At 40.1% G+C, this 20,131-nt stretch overlaps 1 protein-coding gene, 1 long non-coding RNA gene and 2 other non-coding genes across 6 annotated transcripts in view; 1 reads left to right on the top strand and 3 right to left on the bottom strand.

The window, feature by feature from the left end:
• Window positions 1-4,872: 4,872 nt before the first annotated feature.
• The window catches only part of LOC121061934 (cytochrome c oxidase subunit 7C, mitochondrial), a 29,702-nt gene continuing 14,443 nt past the window's right edge, over window positions 4,873-20,131 (bottom strand). The window contains exons 3-5 of the mRNA XM_040541412.1: window positions 7,102-7,259; window positions 6,041-6,186; window positions 4,873-4,971 (exon numbers count right to left, since the gene is read on the bottom strand). Of these exons, the coding sequence (XP_040397346.1) occupies window positions 6,070-6,186; window positions 7,102-7,176 (192 nt within the window). The 5' untranslated portion in view covers window positions 7,177-7,259 and the 3' untranslated portion in view covers window positions 4,873-4,971; window positions 6,041-6,069. The remainder of the gene's footprint in view (window positions 4,972-6,040; window positions 6,187-7,101; window positions 7,260-20,131) is intronic.
• LOC121062400 lies at window positions 5,621-5,682 on the bottom strand. The gene has a single exon (XR_005815536.1). It is a non-coding gene; the product is annotated as a small nucleolar RNA Z39 (small nucleolar RNA).
• LOC121062401 lies at window positions 6,623-6,686 on the bottom strand. Its single transcript, XR_005815537.1, has one exon. It is a non-coding gene; the product is annotated as a small nucleolar RNA Z39 (small nucleolar RNA).
• On the top strand, window positions 7,259-18,631 carry LOC121061936. Of its 3 annotated transcripts, none has more exons than XR_005815337.1 (2): window positions 7,259-7,458; window positions 16,542-18,631. It is a non-coding gene; the product is annotated as an uncharacterized LOC121061936 (long non-coding RNA). The 3 variants fall into 3 exon arrangements; XR_005815339.1 differs by lacking the exon at window positions 7,259-7,458 and adding an exon at window positions 7,467-7,504; XR_005815338.1 differs by lacking the exon at window positions 7,259-7,458 and adding an exon at window positions 11,595-11,651.

The following is a 20,131-nucleotide window of genomic DNA, read 5'->3' as shown; positions in this document are numbered from 1 at the left end:
CCCAGATCAAATATATATTTAAAGAGAAAAAGTATAGGGTAAATTAAAAACCATCAATCCGGACTTCAGAGCTCTGGGCATAGTGATCAAGGGTCTGGGAGCCCAGGTCATTTTTTCCTCAATATTTCCAGTGAGGGGGAAGGATGGGAGGAAGAGGAGCTGGATATTCCAAGCTAATGACTGGCTGTACTGCTGTTGGTGTCAACAGAGTTTTGGTTTCTATGACCAGAGAACCCTGTCTGAAGATCAAGAATTGATGAATAGAGATGCGGTCCACCTCACTAGGAGGGGCATGCCTGTCTTTACTAACAGGATGGCCAACCTAGTAAGGAGGGCTTTAAACTGGGAAAGATGAAGGAAGGGGAAAGTTACATGGATGGGGTAGAGAGTAAAAAATGTCTCAAGTCAGGATGCCTCCAGTGGGTGCATGCAGCCAGGGAAGTGAGTGCAGGACATGAATACAAAGGATCCTCTTCCACCCCTCCCAGGAAACCTGTAGGGTTGATCACCTCCCTGAAATGCTTGTATAGCAATGCATGTAGCATGGGGAATAAACAGGATGAATTGGAGATCTGTGTGAGGTCACAAGGCTGCGATCTCATCACAATTATGGAAACATGGTGGGATAGCTCACGACTGGAATGCTGTCATGGAGGGCTACATGCTTTTTAGGAAAGACTGGCCAGGAAGGCAAGGTGGTGGAGTTGCACTTTATGTGAGAAGGCAACTGGAGTGCATCAAGCTCTGCACAGGGGTGGATGAAGAGTGAGTTGAGAGCTAATGGGTAAGGATTAAAGGGCAGGCTACCATGGCTGACACTGTTGTGGGAGTTTGCTACAGGCCACCTGATCCGGAGGAGGAGATAGATGGAGCCCTCTACAGACAGCTGGAAGTAGCTTCTCAGTCACAGGCCCTGGTTCTCATGGGGGATTTAAACCACCCTCATGTCTGCAGGGAAGCCCACAAAGCTAGGCACAAAAAGTCCAGGAGGTTCCTGCAGAACACTGATGATAACTTTTTGACACAGGTGGTGGAGGAGCCAACAAGGAGAGGTGTGCTGCTGGACCTTACCACTTACAATGAAGGGCTGGTTGGAGATGTGAAGGCTGGGGGCAGCCTTGGCTGCAGTGACTATGAGATGGTGGAGTTCAGGATCTCACGAGGAGGAAGCAGGACAACAAGTAGGATCATAACACTGGACTTCAGGAGAGCAAACTGTGGCCTCTTGAGGGACCTACTTGGAAGAATCCCATGGATTGGGGCCCTAGAAGGAAGGTGGGTCCAAGACAGCTGGTCAGTATTCAAGTATCACTTCCTCCCAGCTCAAGATCAGTATACTCCTGTAAGAAAAAAGGTAAGGAAGGGGGGCAGGAGACCTGCATGAATGAGCAAGGGGCTCCTGGCAAAACTCAAACAGAAGAAGGAATTATACAGCATGTGGAAAAAAGGACAGGCCACTTGGGAGGAATATCAGGACACTGTCAGAGTATGCAGGGATGTGACCAGGAAGGCCAAGGCCCATTGCAAGGGAGAGTGATTGCAAGGACAACAAGAAGGGCTTCTTCAAATACATTAGTAGGAAAAGGAAGACAAGGGCCCACTGCTAAATCCATTCAGCAGCCCTGGTGATGAAAGATATAGAGAAGGCAGAGTTGCTGAGTCCCTTCTTTGCTTCAGTCTTCACTGCTAAGACCAGCTCTCCGGAATCTCAGACCCTGTAGACAAGAGAGGAAGTCTGGAGAAAGGAGGACTTTCCCTTGGCTGAGGAGGACCAGGCTAGATATCATTTAGGCAATCCTGACACCCACAAATCCATGGGCCCCACCAGGATGCAACCATGCATGCTGAGGGAGCTGGCCAATGTTATTGCTAGGCCACTCTCCATCATCTCTGAAAGGTCATGGAGAACAGGAGAGGTCCCTGAGTACCGCAAGAAAGCCAGTGTCGCCCCAGCCTTCAAAAAGGGCAAAAAGGCGGCTAGTCAGCCTCACCTCTATCCCTGGAAAGGTGATGGAACAGCTCATCCTGGAGGTCATCTCCAAGCATGTGGAGGATAAAAAGGTGATCAGTAGTAGTCAGCATGGATTCACCAAGGGGGAAATCATGCTTAATCAATCTGATAGCCTACTGTGATGGGCTGACTGGTTGGGTAGATGAGGGGAGAGCGGTGGATGTGGTCTACCTTGACTGCAGCAAGACTGCAGTGACACTGTCTCTCATAACATCCTCATAGGCAAGCTCAGGAAGCGTGGCCTAGGTGAGTGGCTGGTGGATTGAGAACTGTCTGGATGGCAGAGCTCAGAGGGTTGTGGTCAGTGGTGCAGGGTCTAGATGGAGGCCTGTAGCTAGCAGTGTCCCCCACTGGTCAGCATTGGGTCCAGTCCTGTTCAACTCATTCATCAACAACCTGGACGGTGGAATCGAGTGCACCCTCAGCAAGTTTGCAGATGACACAAAGCTGTGAGCAGTGGCTGATACCCCAGAGGGCTGTGCTGCCATTCAGAGGTACCCGGACAGGCTGGGGAGTTGGGTAGAGGAACCTCATGAAGTTCAACAAGGGCAAGTTCAGGTTCCAGCACCTAGGAAGGAATAACCCCAAGGACCAGTACAGGCTGGGGGCTGACCTGCTGGAGTGCAGCTCTGCAGAGAGGGACCTGGGAGTCTGGGAGGACAGCAGGCTGACCATGAGCCCTCGTGGCCAAGCAGGACAATGGTATTCTGGGGTGCGTGAGGAAGAGTGTTGCCAGCAGGTCAAGGGAGGTAATCCTTCCCCTCTACTCAGCCCTGGTGAGGCCTCACCTGGAGTGTTGTGTCCAGGTCTGGGCTCCCCAGTACAAGATTACAAGAAGGGGTTAGACCAGATCATCTCCAGAGGTGCCTTCCAGCCTCAGCCATTCTATGATTCTTTGGTTGAGGAGGTGAAGAAAGGAGACCTTGTTTTAAGCAGATTAAAGGCACTGGTTTGCCCAGCCCACAAAACAAACTTTCCCAGAAGACGCTGGATCACTTCAAATGCATCAAGGACTTGGGAGTTGAGGGGAAAATTAAGACAAAAAGCTATTTAACTTCAGAATAGAATCAATGATAGGTGTAAATAGATTTCTCTTGCAGATATAAATTGTGTGATTCTGCAGCAGGCTTCTATTAGAACTTGCCTTGCACAGAGAGACAAAAACAGGTTTGTCACGGAAATCACCCAGCTACAAGTACATTCAACTTCCTCATCTGCAATAGGAAGCAAGTTACTTTGTCATTTAGGAGCTCCATTTTGATTTTTGCATAAAAAGGCTATTTTTGTAGCACCTAAGTTCTTCTAAGAACTCCTGACATTCGACCAAGACATGGTCAACTTTTCAAGATTCCTGGTGTCACATCATTCTGTTACCAATGCAAATAAACACACTGGTTGCTCTTTTGAGATGCAGGGGCATACTCAGCAAGAAACAAGCTATACCATATACCATTACCTCACTATTCCTCAGCTGTGGCCATACAGCATTCTTACCGAATCCTATATAGCTGCTTGGGATCTTTCCTCTGAGACTTTTCTTCAGTCCCTTCTTTGCAGCCTTTGCTATTTTTTTCCAATCAAAATCACCATGCTTCATAAAGCTTCCTTTTAGGTATACTGATAGATTTGGCAACAGATAGTATCATTTTTTTTGTTCCCAGCTCAATCACTTTAAATATTAGGTGGTGTTTCACTGCTGTTATATACACTTCTACTGATACTATCTGATAACACACTATTATTAGTACAGATTTTAACTGTATCATCAGAACCTGAACTATTAAAAAGCAATCATTCAGTTGAATGGCTGACATGTTGCAAGCTATATTGAATACACTACTGGAACAGATGGGACTTGTTTTAGGGGAAGAAGTAAACCAGAAAGCATCACTTAATGAAAGCAACTCAGAATAGTTACCACTTAACATTATCATAAATAATACTAATTATTATCAGGAGTTGGACTCGATGATCCTTATGGGTCTCTTCCAACTCAGGATATTCAATGATTACGGTAACAGTAACAATTACTGGGTTACATTAGTGCATTTCAGGCACTATTTAGCCAATGAGGTAGTCATAAGGAAAGTGGAGATTAAAACAACTTTCTACCCATGCTGTCAACAGGACTGTTAATTTAAACATATCATACTCCACTTGGAAGATGTATCCTGACAGCATTCTTCAGTATTTTGATTGATCTCCACTACACAGGCCCAATGTTAGGCATGACTTTGCATGTAGAGACTACAGCTTCAACTGTAAAGCTATCAATTCTTTCCAAACAGCTACTAATTTCAAGTAATATCAAAGTCTTGGTAAGATATTGACTAGAAAATGTTGGTAGCAAAGATTCAATGTTGTAATTACTGTTGCTGTACTTGTTTTCAAGGCCACTGCATCATCTTAGTGTGAAGGCTAATGAGATCTGAAGGGCACACAGCAACAGTAATACAGCACAGAAAGGAGCTACAGTAAACACAAGCTCTTCAGAATGACTTTGTAAAAGCAAAGTCAAATAGAATGTTCTCAACTAATCAGCCCAAAATACTGAAAACACATGCAGCATGGATTATGGTGACAGTATACCCGTATTGTCAGGTTTAGGGGCTATAATCTATCCCAAACAGTTATTCTCCGATTAGTCCAAAGACTATCGGAGAAAACCACATAGCTTAGTAAAACTACTTAAACATTCAGCCAGCTATTTTAAGCCCAACTTCAGTTTTGAGACTGGATGTTTCCATTTCCCTAGAATACTAGGGTTTAACTTAATGTCAACAGACTGCAATTTGAAAGGCTTCCCAGTGTAAACCAGTTGTAAAAAGCACTGCAAGAATTTCACAAAATACACAGCCCAGGACCTTCAGATTTGACATTTATTTAGACATCTCCAGCATGGTACACAATTGCAGATATCCTTTTTTCCATTTAAAGTTGCCGTATAGAAGACTTCAACTCTGCAAGAAAATGTAGAAGAATTAACAAGTTTAAGGACTCTTAAACCTCTGCATCTAGAGCAAGCTACAGAAATAATTTCACCTTGATGATATATTTTAATTTTAACATGCTTTAATTCATCCACCACAAGTTTCTGCAGTAAAGGCCTTTACTTATATGAACGTGTACATTCCTAAATACTCTAATACTGCACAGGTCCCCTCTTTATTTAAGTTTAAGGAGACAAAACCATCAGGTTGGCAAAAGCATTATACAGGTGACTTTACAATTTGTGCCAATTCTGACATTCCAGCAATCGCTGTATTTCCTTCCAAAAACTAACACAGTCATGCCAGCTCTTCAAAAATACTGTTTCTCAGATTAGAGAATTAACAGCATCAGGTATTTCCAAAGTGGAATCAGTTTAAGATAAACAGAAGAGGACTTCCGAATGAAAGTAGCATACTTCCAGAGGCTGGAACAATGGCGGAGGCTTGTTTTGTCTTCAAAAATATCATCAGCATCAGTTAACAGCATCTGCTGTTAATGATCTTATGTTAAGTGCAGTTTGCACTACAAATAAATAGGAATGTTTTATGCTGGTGTTGTGGTTGTTTTGACATTATCAAACTGGAACTGAAGAGATTTTGTTTTCTGAGTTTTAACTGGCATATCAGAAAGCGTTTACAGTATCACAGATTCTCATACTGTTTTGTTTACATCACATATGCCACATATCCATACACATTGTGTGAAGTATAGGTTTGTTTTCTCAAAAGAATTTCTTTTATAGTTATTAAACAATTTAGTACCACTCCACTGCCAGTTAAACCAGTTTAAGACTATCAAGAAGCTGCACTCAGAGAGGTGTGGCTTTGGGGCAGTCAAAGTTCACAAATCAGTGAGTTCTGCAGCCCAGCAGAGCAAACTTAAGCCTACTCATCATTTGAGTTTAGAAGGAACTGCAAGCCACAAACTGTAAGCAACTGGTCTGGGAGGTATTAAAAGTTATAAAGCTTGTAAATGAGTTTAGATTCTCTCAAGCTCAGTTTTGATCACTCTGCTAGAATAACAAACAAAATCAGTTACCCAGTTAGTGCGATTACAGTCTGTCCCCTTCATTTCTTAAGAAGCTGGTGTCTGACTATAAAGAAAGGGGCAGCAAATCCACTTCCAAAGAATGCACACATTACTGCAAGTAATCGCCATTTGTTGTCCACAGAGAATGGAAGGTTCTAGAAAAGAAAATGAATTTTAGTTCTGCAATCAATATAGTACATTTTAATTACTTTCTCATTTGCTTGACAGCAGTGAGAGGCCCAGAGTGCTAACAGGTAGATTACAACTGACTGCAAATATTCATTCTCAGAATATTTTCCCTTCCTTTCAGGCCAATTGACCCCGTCCTTGCAATAGTTTGGAAGTGGCCTCTGGAAGTCATTTTGTCCAATACCCCTCTCATCACCAATTCACATTAAGGAATAAAGAAACCAGTTTGGTCAAGGGCTTGTCCAGTCAACTGTAAATGTCTTGATGCCCCACAGACCCCACAGCCTCCAGGCAACTCTTTCCATTGCTTAATTATTTTTATTACAAAGAACTTTTTCATCATGTAAAGTATATGAAATTAAGCTTTAGATGTATATTTTAAAAGCACACTAAGCACAAAGGTACATCAGAAAGCGTTTACAGTATCACTGTTTCTCCTCATACTGCAAAAGCTCATCATCTGTACCACAGAACCAGAAGGCTGCAGGGAAGGACACCAAAGTCATCTGCATCACCTTGCTGTGGCCATAACAGCACTATCTCCAGACTCCAAATCCCGTTGGATACCAGCTGCAGAAGTGCCAGCAGAGCACTCATTCTGCTCCTCACAAGACCACCCAGCTCCCTGGAACCTTAAAACCCGACTAAATGCCAAAACTTTCCCGGAGATGACTGAGGGACGAGCTCACCTTGAGCAAGCCCGAGGCAGAGCAGGCCTCCATACAGCTCTCGGGGTCAGTCCCAGGCTTGCCTCCAGCCACAACCCTCACAACCCTCCCGCAGCCAAGCCCCGCCATCCCCATCCACGGGCCGAGGCCTGCCCCACGACCTTCGTGCCGCGCCGCAGCGGGTCGGGGCCTCCTCCATTTCCCTCACGGTACCTTCCCAGGCCCGTCCTCGTAGTGGCTCCTGCGGAGGGCGGAGGTGGCGAACCTGCGGACGCCGGCAGCCAGCATGATAGCGACACAGAGCGCTAACCCCCTCTCCCCTGCTCGACCTTCCCGCAGCGCGGCCCGGTGCCCTCTGGGAAATGGCGGCACTGCAGGGAGGAGGGGAGGGAAACAGGAGCAATTCTAGGCGCGATGGGAGTTGTAGTCCTGGCGGTGATCACGTGGTCAGAACGACAGTGTGTGATTGGTCGCGAGGGGTCACCGGGCGTTTCGCCGGTGATGGAGGCCGGCCGCCATTTTGTGGCTGGGGTGCTTCCCGTGCGGGAAGAGGAGTGGCGGCGGCCCCAGGTGAGGGGCGGGAAATGGAGGCGGGCTGTGAGGGACGGGCACCACGGTACGCCACTCCGCTTACAGGAGTAGGCGTGACAGACCCATAGAACCTCAGTGTTACCTCAGGATAATCCTGCAAGTAGTTGGGGCTAGATTTTAAAGGAGATTCCGAGTCCTTTCACTCGCTTGTAGAGCGGTAGAAACGGCAGAGACGCCTCAAAATCCGTGCTTGGTCTCTGCAGGGCTACATCCACAGGTCACTGGGCATCGGTTTAACCGGTGGCAATGGGTTTGGAACTGATAAAAGGCAAGGGAATGTAGGCGAGATAAATAATAGCAAATATTTTTTGTATTGCGAACTTTCAAGAATATATTCAGGCATATTCTTTGAAGGTTACACTTAAGGTTGGACAATACAAGAGAAAATCAACACCATTCATGTTTGGAAAAGGAATAACAAACCCTGCAAAATAATTTCTAAAATGATTGTATCCGTCTTTTCTTCTTCACGTGCGTTGTTCCAAAGGCATGCTTTTTATGCTTTTTTTTTTTTTTTTTTTTTCTCTCTCTCCCCAGTACAGTTTGATGCTCCAATTTCTTTATTTGTTGCAGGGACACAACTTTTTTTTTTTTTTTTCAAAAGTTTTTCTACATAATTACATAGTATCTAAGGAAAAATCCTAAAACCAGGATTTTTTTTTTTTGCTTGTTAACATGACACATTTGTATAGGTGGGTTAATTGAACTGCAAATTTGAGCAGTGAGACGTAATTACGTTAGTTTCTATTTAGAAAATCTGTTTTGGAAAATAGGGTAATTAAGGAACAATAAGGAGCTGTTATTACAAGTTGTACTGAGAGGCAAAATCTATTCAAGCAGAAGACACAGAAAAGCAACATAAAAAGTTTTTTGAATACTTAAAGTGTGTTAGGATGTATCTCTGACTTTCTTGGAATGTAGCTCTTGAATTATCTGCAATATAATTTAGCTGTGTAGTTATAATTGAGTGTTTTGCAAAAATAGGAATTATCACTTTTTTTTTTTTTTTTACCAGAAATTTTTTGCTTTGTTGTTCTGTTGACTGTATAGGGACTCTGTCGAAATCCATTTGGAAATTGGAATTTTGAGCCCAGTCATCCTCATCTATATGCTTATTGGTGTTGTCATAGAGCTTCAAGAGATCTGTAATGCAGAGCTTCTCGTTACGGAATAGTCACCTCCTCCTACTGTGGCCATGATCTTATTTATTCAGACACCTGCTTGCTCTAGAATTGTTATATGTCTACTAAAATGTACTGTACAGCTTACAGCCTCACAATCATGTAGTTCTTCTTGGAAACTTTTGGAATAAATGTGTATTGTAGTTGCTGCTCAAGGAACTTTTTAATGGGGAGCTTAACGTAATCATTAGTCATTCAGATGGTTTTCATAATTTCTCTTAGGGGTTGTATGATCATGTAATTTGGTCTTGGTTATCTGTTAGTGCTTATTTTGTCCACAGATCTACCATAGGCTTTTCATGAAGGTGCTGTGCTGCGTCTTTCACAAAAGCAGACTGTAAAGTGTCCAGATTTCAGCTGGGATAGAGTTAATTTTCCTCCTAGTAGCTGGTATGGTGCTGTGTTTGGGATTTAGGATGAGAACAATGTTGATAACACACTGATATTTTAGTTGTTGCAGAGCAGTGCTTACACAGAGCCAAGGACTTTCAGCTTCTCACACTGCCCCACCAGCAAGGAGGTTGTCGGTACAGGAGGAGCTGGGGGGCACCCAACCAGGACAGGAGACCCAAACTGGCCAAAAGGATGCCCCATATCATAAGGTGTCATGCTCAGCAATAAATCTGCATGTGTGCGCGCACGCACGTGTGCACTTTCTGCTCAGGATATGGCTGGGCATCGATGAGCGTGTGCTGAGCAATTGCATTGTGCATCACTTGCTTTGTATATTATTTGATCATTACTATTATTTACCCTTCATTTTCTGTCCTATTAAATTGTCTTTATCTCAACACATAAGTTTTTACCCTGTGTTTCAGCTTTTCTCCCCCACCTCACAGTGAGGGTGGGGGGGATGCGAATGGCTGGGTGGTGTTTAGCTGCCTGCCAGATTAAACCACAACATACAACCTAAACATTTTTTTCTTTTCTGCAGTGAGTAATAGTACAAAGGATACACTTAAGCTTGTTTTTAGTGGACTTGTCTTTTGTGAGTGCTTCTTTATTCCTTGACCATTAATAGGCAATACAGAACTCTAGCACACCATTTTCCAGTTGGTAGATGTAGTTGTGGTTTAGCTAGCTGTGTTTCAGATGTTTTCCTCTCTCTTGTTCTGTTTTTAATTTTATGCGTCAGAGTTTACAACTCTTTTTCTTCACTTTTCAAAAATGCTTTCCTGTTTCTGCTAGCTTCCCATGCTGATTAGCCCAGCCAGGTCTCTTTCTACCCATTCTCAAGCCTTTCCTAATTGAAATTAATACTGCGATGGTGCTCTGCTTCTTACATGGTAGTCTGCTTACCTTCTGTGGTCACCATGCCACCTACAAGGATATAATTCCTGGATTTTTTCCTCTTTTACCTTTTTTTTTTTTTTTTTTTTTTCTCTCTTCCTGTAGTGGATTCTATGTTGTTTGTTGCTGCTGAAGAGATGCTGAGTATAGGTGTAGATCAGTGTTACTCAGTGGCACCTCATTGGTGAAATTTTTCAACCAGACCAAGATCCTTCCTATTACTTAGGACCAGGTAAACAGTTCCTTGTTTTAGTTTGTTCTCCAAGGCAGCAAATGCACAAAGCAATCATTGACATGGTTTAAAATTTATTCTCTGTTTAACATGACTGTGTAGTTTTTGCTCAAGGATATTTCATTCACTGAGTTCGATTGCAGTTCTTGTCCTAATGCTATTGTTATTATTATTTTTATTATTTGGCATACTGCAGCTGGTGTAGCCATCCTGGTGGGAAGAGTGGTGACACAATACTACATTGCTGTTACTGGACTTTGACCTTTCATACATACAGATTTTGTTTTACTCATAAAGGCCATTAGTTGGGAAGAAACATGCTAAGCAGCCTGTAGTAGAAAATATTACTCCATCACTGTCAGAGTTTAGTCACCGTCCCTCCTATGCATATTGAATCCTGATACTACAGTGTTTTGCTGATCAACTTAATTCTGAGAAGTCTGTGATAGGTTGAGGTGTCATCATTTTCTTTTAGGGTTATGTTGCATATATCCACACAGATTAATGTTAGAAAGGACAAAAGCAGTAGATTTGGTATCCTGACTTCCAGATAATCCAGAAATCTTCTGGATGACTCTTACAGTGATACGGTTACAGGCTTTTATTAGAAATAGTAGTTTACTCCTATAGCTGATGGTTTGCAGATCTTTTCTATGTAGACATAAACAGATGAATTTTCAGGAGTAGCTGTTTCAGTACTGGTGAAGAAATTCATATGACGACTCACATCTGTTTGCCTTCAAAATATGAACTAGGAAATGAAGTACCTCAGCCTATTAACAGGCTACAGTAATTCTGTCCAGTCCGGGGTTTGAGAAAATCATGCAGGTAGAGTTTAGAGAAATAGACTCATTTGCCTTTTTGGCAAAGAAAGATACTACCTTTCAAATTATTAGAAATGTGATGTATAAATTATTATAAATGTGATATACTATAATGAGGGATATGTATACTACATATAGGTGAGTGATATGTATACTACATATAGGCGAGTGATATATATACTATAGAAGGTAATCAGGTGTCAGAATGGATTGTTGTAGGAGATAGTAATTTTTCCAATGGGTGCCCTTGTAAAAATACTGTCTAACACACAGACCAGTTGTGGGGTTTGCGAATGGAATTACTGGGTAAAATTCTCTGGCCTGTGCTATGTAGAGGGCCAGAACAGATTATTACAGTGGAACGTTCTGGCTTTTAAACTTACAGATACTTGAATCTAGCCTTTTAATTTATATCCAGCTTTTTATATGTACAATTCTTTTTTCTTTAAAAAAAATAAATTATTAGTTTAGATTTCTCAGGTTATCTTCTTTATCTTCAATTGCATATTATGTTTTTCTGCTTGTGAATATGACTTTCGTATGAATTCTTTCAGGTACTGCTTCTCACTGGTGCTCACTTTTCACTACAAAAAAAAAAGCTTTTCTTGAACTATAAGGAAAAATACAAGTAAGAAAGAAGAACAGGTAACTAAAGTAGATAATTTTGGATGTCTAACTTTTGTGATCTTGATGAAAGAAGCATAGAAAGCTTAGGGACATCTTAGCAGGGCCATCATGTTTCTAAGCTCCTTGTGTTCTAGTCACAGATAAAATGGTACCAAGATACAGGTCTTACTGATTTTTTGGTCCTGTTTTATGAGTGGAGTAAGTGGGTATTTTTCAATACTGAAATTGTATGTGGTTAAGTTCAGGTGTGTGCATTTCATGAAAATATTTTAGTAGCATATATTCCCAACATTTTTAGTAGTATCATGGACAGTGGCCTCAGGACACAAAACGACTATTATGTAAGACATATAGGAAAATATGGGTTTTCTTTAGAAATTATCCCACATATTTGTTGGCAAGATAAACTATTTTGTGTAACAGTTAAAATTAGAAGTCCCCTCCCTCTGGTTGTAAGGTCAGGATGAATCACCTGTAACTGACTTATTAACCATAAGCTCAAGCAATTATTAAATTTCAAATAATGAAACGGAAAGGTTGAAAATAAGCTATAAGAGGTGGTATATAATTGATATTAGTTACATATTCATAGTAAAGGTGTAGGCTAACAGAAATATCCGTGATGGAGATAGGATAATTTACCAGTGTCTCACTCTAATTTCACAACTGTAGAAGAGTTTCTTTCATAACAGTAATTTAGCTTACCTTATATATGACAGGTCTATTTTTTAGCAAAGTGAATATTCTGAACTTTAAAAATATATTAAGAACATGAAGAAAGAATAGTATTAAAAATGATATGGGGATCATCAACTGAAAAAAGAAGTGATAGCTTGTGAAGCATCTGTATTTAACACAATGAAAGGCTGAAAAAACTGGAAAAGAAAAGAAAGACTGTTAGTTTAAAATAATTCTTACGTTAAGAAGTTACTTTCTTTGCTTCCAAAGATCCCCTGTAAGTCACTGGAAAGTAAAATCAACTAGTAAGAGGAATTGTCCTATGGAAACAGTTACAATACAGTTGTAGACATTGTTAGTATAAGGATGCCTGTGACAGAATGTCACTGCAAGGGGTGAGATCTTTTAATATTTTATTTTGGTTATAGCTGTTAAAAACTGCTAAGCTTTCAGATGTGCAAGCCTTTTGTCAGGTCTGAAACTGATGCAGTAACTTCTGAAGATATATACAGACTGAAAATAACTTATGTAAGTCCCAGTTCAAAGGATGATGGTTGTTTTTGCCAGGTCTTTTTTATTTTATTTATTTTATTTTTTTTAGTGGACCATTTCACAGATCCAGTTCACTATGTAGCTGTACAAAATCTTATGCTGGTCCACAGAAAGGTGTAGAATAGTTGTAGCAATTTAAAGTTGGAAATGGGAGGGGATAGAATTTGTGCTTTTCTTGGTAGCTGCATCACTTTATTTAGGCAAAAGGTTTGTACAACTGTACTTTCAGTAATGAATACATATAGTCACCTAAGGAGAACTGAGAGATTATTTGGGATTAAGACATGAGAATATTATTACATGCACAAATTATTTACTGAGTTGCAGATTCTTAATGTTCAGTGCAATTATGAATTTTGTTTCCCAGGATCATCCTTGATGATATTCAAGCTAAGATACTACTCTGATAGATGTTACAGTATGTTGTGATTCTATATGCAGGTTTCAATTTAACCTGACATGTTACAATCAAGAGGATAAAATCATTGGGATTTCTTTTTGTACTGGAATATCTTTACATGCAAAAGTCTACCTCACACTTCCGTGTGAGCCATCTGCCTTTTTGTTTTATTTTGTTTTTATCAATTGCTGCTCCACATATACAACTCAAGTTTTTGTTTAGAATTGTGTAATTAACATTAATGACATTTTACAATTATTGTATCAGACATAAACGTTAAAGAACATTAAACAGAAATAAGCAGTTAGATTTTCTGTTTTCAACCTGGATTGAAATGCTATGGTTTCTCCGTTTGAAACCTGAAAGAGGGTCTATGTGTTCAAATGTGGTCTGTTTGCTCTAGTTTGTTTACTATTTGTACCAGTTTGTTTACTGTTAGGATTGCAATTAGAAGTAACACAGTACCAGTGTAATTCATATTCTTAAATCATAACTATGAAAGTCATAGGAACTTCTTTGTGGCATTCCTGAATATTAGGCAGACAAGTCACTTGTAAAGACTGTAGCATCAAATCTTTCTGAAGAGCACAGGTATTATAAGAAGTTGGGCGTACATTTATGGATTAAATGTTGCTTATGAAAGCAGGTTGAACGTAGATCTACCTGGTAGTGCTTAGTGACAATATTGCAATGTACCTAGATAAATTATTTTAACACAGTGGGGGATTTTTCAAAAATTGCTCCTTCATATAAATGATTCCTTATGGATGTGAAGTCTCATTTGTATATGCAAAAACATGGTTCACAGGCAAAAATGAGCATCTGACAATAATGTTTTACCCTGACAGATTTTTTCATTAACCTCAAAGCCCTTTCAACCCTTAAATTGTCAGCCTCTTAAAGCCCTTTAATTGTATCTCACTGAAGTTCACATAAAATAGGTATTGGAATGTTTGTTATATGGAATCTATTTTAGAGGCTTTGCAAGAATCTGTCATGTAAAGGGTAAGTCAGAGCTACTTTATAGTATTCATCTAGTTTTGAGGTCTTCCTGTACAATGATGTATGTAAAGCTCCCTTTTTGTTGTCAGAGACACCAAGACAGAAATGGTTTATAATTACAGTGAGAACCATTGTAATTGCTTGCATTTTGAACTATCTCATTGTAACAATCTTGGCTTGGTTGCTAAAACTTTTGTTTGAAGGAGCTTTCCTGGCTATTGGAAAATCTGTGAGCCCTGCAATCATCATGTTTATCCTAAATATATTTGCAGGTGCAATGCTCAATTTACATAGCTAATAATAACCCAAAATGCCCTTAATTTTTCTGCCTCATTTGTACTGTCTTTCTCTCTCTCTCTCTTTTTTTTTTTTTTTTTTTGTGTGTGTGTGTGTGTATAGAATTTAACAAGGGATTTATGGGTAACTTTTTTTTTCTTCTCTCTTTTTTTTTTTTTTCCTGTCAGAGGGATTAGAAGTTGTCTTACTGTTTCTTCCAGTATTGTATCAAGGCAGTATATATTATAGTAGGCTAAAGTCTGTGATATTCTGGGATTCTGGGTTAACTGAAAAGCCTAGTGTAATGCATAAATGCTGTTGAGTTTTGAAGAAGGTCTTTAACCTACCTAGGAATTTTTTTTTTAATTATTATTTTTTTTTTCTCCTGTGGATAGTTAAGAGACCAAATTATACTCAAAATTCCAAATCAAGAGGTTGATGTACAGTGAGTTGAAAAGGGCTTGTTAGTATACCAAACCTGACCTACTTTATATGTGGTAAAGTGGTATCACATACATAGCATGAATACAAATGCTATTGGTAGGAAGAGGTGCTTTACATCAATACAGGCATTCCTGTCAAGTATACTGAATTATGTTAACTGTCAGTTTCACTCGCATGTTTAGACACTTATGTGCAGATTACAGCTGGTTCCAGTATACGTACTTTAATTAAAAAAAAAAAAAACCAACAAAAAAAACTTCCACCACACTTTAAAGCAGATTAGTGATACCTATTTATTTACTATGCCTAAAGTAAGTATTGGTAAATCTGAGTAAAAGATCATAAAGAAATATATCTTAAACTCCAGACATTTGGAGATCTTAGCTTAAAAGTAATACTTTAGTACTTGATGGTGAAGTATGGTACGAAGAGGGAGCTGGGCTTAAGGATAACCTTCAAAATTTTACCTAGCTTCTTGAGTTTTTCATGTTATGTATTTTTTTGTCATGTTTACAGCCTAAGTGAAGCTAATGTTATGTGTGAATGTTTATATGCCTCCTTGGATAAAATCAGAACCCTCTGGTCACTTTCAAATATATTTGACAAAGGATACTACAAAGTTCCTGTAATCACCATGAAAAAGAAATTACAATGTATGGGAAAGAAAGATTGAGAAACATTTGAAAACTGTGATCAATGGTTGTTTTTTTCCTTTCTTCCTTCCTTTTTTTTTTTTTTTTTTTAAATCATGGTAGCTATGTGTTCTATGTGATTACCTCTGGATTTAATTGGGCAAATTAGGCTGCCCTTGAACATTAGGTGTTGAGCCTAACAAGGGGAATGAAGTTTGCCCAGGCTAAAGAGACTGCAAAAGTAATAGTTAAATGTGTGGAGTAGTTTGCAGTGAGAATTTGTGTTGGTGGAAGTATGATTATCATTAGCGTGGACTGTTTTTCCTTTGCTATTCATTTATTTATTTTTGTCTATTTTAACTAGTCTAATAAAAAATGAAAAAAAAAAAAGAGAAGCTAAAATGTTAAAAGCTTTGAAAATATGTGCTTGGCATTCTGACTGTTACTCAGAATAAAATCTTGCTGGCTGCTGAGCTTACTCCACAGTATGAGATATGAATAATCACCTGCCGAAGTTTTTAATGTGTACCTGGTGAAAAGTGGTTCTAGCAATAAAAGGGTATGTTTATTCACCTGAAGTGAAACTACCTGGATTTAAAACAGTGTGAAGAAATGCAGAGGCTCATGGTTGAGGTTGACAGGGATGTAGCATCTTCCCTCATTATGAAGACCCATACAGTGTGAGGATGATGTAAGCCTTGTGGAAGGAGCACGGCCTGCTGAGAAGCGATCAAGTCCTTTAGATGTTATGCGTGCTCCAGCCGATGTCAGCACATCCTTGCACCAAGAATGTGTCAGGACTGCTTAAGGGTAGAGGAGGCAGGTGGTCAGAGCTGGAAGCTGTTAGACAGGAGGCTGAGGGGGCTGCCTGTAAGCTTGCCTGCTACAGAGGACACACTTAATCTGTTTTGCTTGTGTTTGTAGGGGGAGCTGAGCAGTCATGCACCGTGTGGGTGCCGATGACTCAAGGAAGACGAGTGCCTGGGAGACTAAACTTGTGCCACGAGGCAGGAGTCCCACTGACCAGTGTCTTCACGATGGTGTCTGAAATAGTGCTTCTGCTGTGACCAGCCTGGCAGGCAGGTAGAGCTCTGGCATTGTTATGCAAAGATCAGATAACAGAGTGCAGAGGAGGCATGAAAGCAAGTGGTTATTGTACAGGGACTGCAGCATAGGCGTAACCTGCAGGTGGGATATCTAGGGAATGATGTGGCAGCTGAAGTGTCATTTGCTTAAACTTCTGTTCACCTCTGAATTTAGACCAATGTTATTATGTTATTGCTTAATGTTTTGGGGAATAAGGGAAAAGAGAGCTGCAATTAATTTGAGTGGGACTTATGAAAACCTGAGCTGATTGCAGGCTCATTGTCCCTTGATATTTAAACTGATTAGCTGGTTAGTATTTCTCTGAGAACACTCAGTTTCAAAGAAAACAAAACAAAACAATAACGACAACAAAACCACAAACACCTGGTTTCAAAAAAAAAAAGAAATCAACAAAAAATTGCAGTTAAAATAAATGGAAATGAAGGTGGAAAAAGGAAGATTTTTATATTCTTTATGAAAAAAAATGCCAAACTGAATCTGCCTGCAATTTATTAGACCAATTTAGTTACATCTCTTGTTACTATTGTTTTAAATACATTCAGCATGCACTTTCTGGTTTGATGTGTTCAGAAACTTGTTGTTAGTCATAAGCAATAGCTCTCTGTATTATTAAATTTCTCTCCTTAATAGCAGTAGATTGTTCATTGGTTAAGCAAGTATTACTCTCATTTTTCTTGTTGTCAGACTATAAATTCACTTGTGACAGTCCATACACAACAGCTTTTAACTGTGTGTTTTACAAGGATGCTGCCAATGGAATTACTTCAGAATTACATTGATAAAAGAGTAGTAGCTGGTGTTTTTAAAAAGTATTTTCGAGATACCCTAAGCAGACATGTCAGTGTTGACAGGAGGTGAAATTATGTGACTTCAATTTTGACATTGCTGAGGATTTAAAAAGAATTTAATATCTTAGTTCTCAGGGCTCAGAGCTGGATCTTCCATCAAAGCGTACTTCTAAAATATATTCTCTTGATCTGCAGCATTTTTTTTGAGGAAGATGGCTTGTCCATCTATTGACAGTCGTAAGGCGAAATAGTGAGCTGCTCTGCTTTTCCTTGGGGCAAGTGGAGATCCTCTGATAACGTGTTGAAATACTCATAGATTCCGTGGTAGTGATGATACTGATTGGGTGGTTTGCTTATTGTTAACCTCCGTACTGAGGGTTCTTTAGAGGACAAGGCTAATGTGGCTCTATTGCTTCACAGTGATCTTATTGTTACATATATAGCTATAAACCTATATATACGTGTGTGTGTGTATATCTGCAATGTATATATATATACTAATATATATATTAAAGAAAAGAGAAGCAGCATTTACAGTTATACTGCAGCATTTAATATGAAGTCCCAGGAGTCTCCTTCTTGTTTTCCAGAAGCAGTATTTCTCCCTTCTGTAAATATGGCACCTTAAACTACGTGCATTTCTTATCTTACTTTGTTTCAGTTACTAACATCTCAGTTCAGTCAAGATATTTTATTTACTGGAGAGCAATTCGCTTTCTCCACTGACCTGTCTGTTTTTGATCTCTGCTCTAAACTTTGGTTTTAAAGAATGTTTTTGTAATATGTTGGCTAAATTGAATGTATCATCTATACATAATCATTATCTTGAAATATCAACTGTTCAAAATGCTGAATGCAAAATAGACTGATGGTTTCTACTTTATGCTGTGTGTCAGCATCACTAGGTCACTTTACACGTTTGCTTATGAGGTCAACAAAGAGCTATTGTCTGCCAAAACACAGATTTTTTTTTTTTTATATTTGTTTAAGAACTGGCTGTGTTCGGTCAGCATTCAGGCATGCTGAAGAGATAGTGAGTTGAATTTTATTTGTGAATTTGCTGTGTAATTCAGGCAGTAATGATTCATTAAAAATCAGGTTAAAAAAAAAAAAAAAAGGTAAAAAATATCAGGCAGTAGTGATTTGCCCAGAGAAGCTGTGGCTGGCCCATCCCTGGCAGTGCCCAAGGCCAGGCTGGATGGGGCTGGGGGCAGCCTGGGCTGGTGGGAAGTGTCCTGGCCCATGGCAGGGGGTGGCTCTGGGTGGACTTTAAGGTCCCTTCCAGCCCAAACCATTCTGTGATTAAATATGAAGTTAAAATGGAGTGATAAAGAAGATGCTTTGCATCACTACAAGCACTAACAGGATAATTTATTTAGTACAATCGTATCTTCAAAATGTTTTCAACTATCGCCTAACCATAGTTTCCTGGATTTCCACAACAAAGGCTGTGCATTGCTGCAAACACAGCCTAAGAACCCTGCTGGAGTCAACTGGAATTGGGCTCTGAACTCTCACAATGCTGCAGCCCTCCATTCCTGAAAACTTGCCATATAAACTCAACATAGGATACAGTTGTTCCTTTGTACCTTAGTGTGAACAAAGTAAACATTGCTTTCTAGTAGAAAGATATCTCCTTATTTTTGTGGAGGAGAAAAAACATGCACAGTGCATTCCAGAGTAGAGTTCACACAGAAACAAAATCCAGTTTACCTTCCAGGAAGTCACCTGAATACGTCACAGGAACAGATTGCTGCCACAGGCTGTGGCAAATGATGTGCTTAACATTCCCATTAGGAAAAAAAAAATCAGTTACTTGGCTCTTGAGCTGTGTTTGCAGCTTTGCACAAGCTTTGTTGTGGAAACTGTTCTGTTGTTGGTCTGTTGTAGAAGGCTAAGCAACCAGGAGGGTCATTCTTTAAGGCTTCTGACCAATAGCCTCTTGGACACCAGTCTGTGCTAGAACCTGGTTTGTCCATGTCTGGATGTCAGTACATCTTTTACCTAACGCTGCAGGAGTCCAAAGGGTTTGATCTTCAGAAAGCCTTAGAGCTCAGACCCTTCTGCTTGAACTATTTGCTGTGTAAGGAAGTTATGTATTGCTAAAAGACTGTGACAGTCTCTCTGCTTAAATTTAATGCAGATCCCTATTAAGGATGGTACTACCTTGGGTCCTGAAACAGCCACCTGGTGTTATGAAAATGCAGATTTGCCCTTCTTATCTCAGAATGCTTAAACTGAACTCTCTGTACACTCATTTGACACTGATCAATCACCTGACAGAATGCCTAGAAATGCTCTCTAGAAGTGAAAAGACTTTTTGTACTCCTCAGGGTATGGGTTTAGTAATAGAATGCTAAATCTGGGAGAGATGGGACAGCTTGATAGTGAGACAGACTGCAAGTCCAGCAGGAAGGGAAATGAGGCTAGAATATGTGTGTTGGTTTCCTTTGACGTGGCCTGACTGTGAAAAGGAGTGGTGTTACGGCTCTAGCCATAGAGTCTTTCTCCCCCTTTCTTTTCACAGTTTGGAAGCCAGTCAGTTCTCCCAGTCAAGCTTGTGAACCAGCACGCAGATGAAGGTGAGTTTGGATGCAAGTGGAAATTGACGCCTGAGCA

Source organism: Cygnus olor, chromosome Z (genome assembly GCF_009769625.2).
Source record: "Cygnus olor isolate bCygOlo1 chromosome Z, bCygOlo1.pri.v2, whole genome shotgun sequence".
NCBI classification, from domain to species: Eukaryota; Metazoa; Chordata; class Aves; order Anseriformes; family Anatidae; genus Cygnus; species Cygnus olor.
The sequence above is the reverse complement of the archived record's forward strand: the minus strand, read 5'-3'. Positions and strand labels throughout refer to the sequence as shown.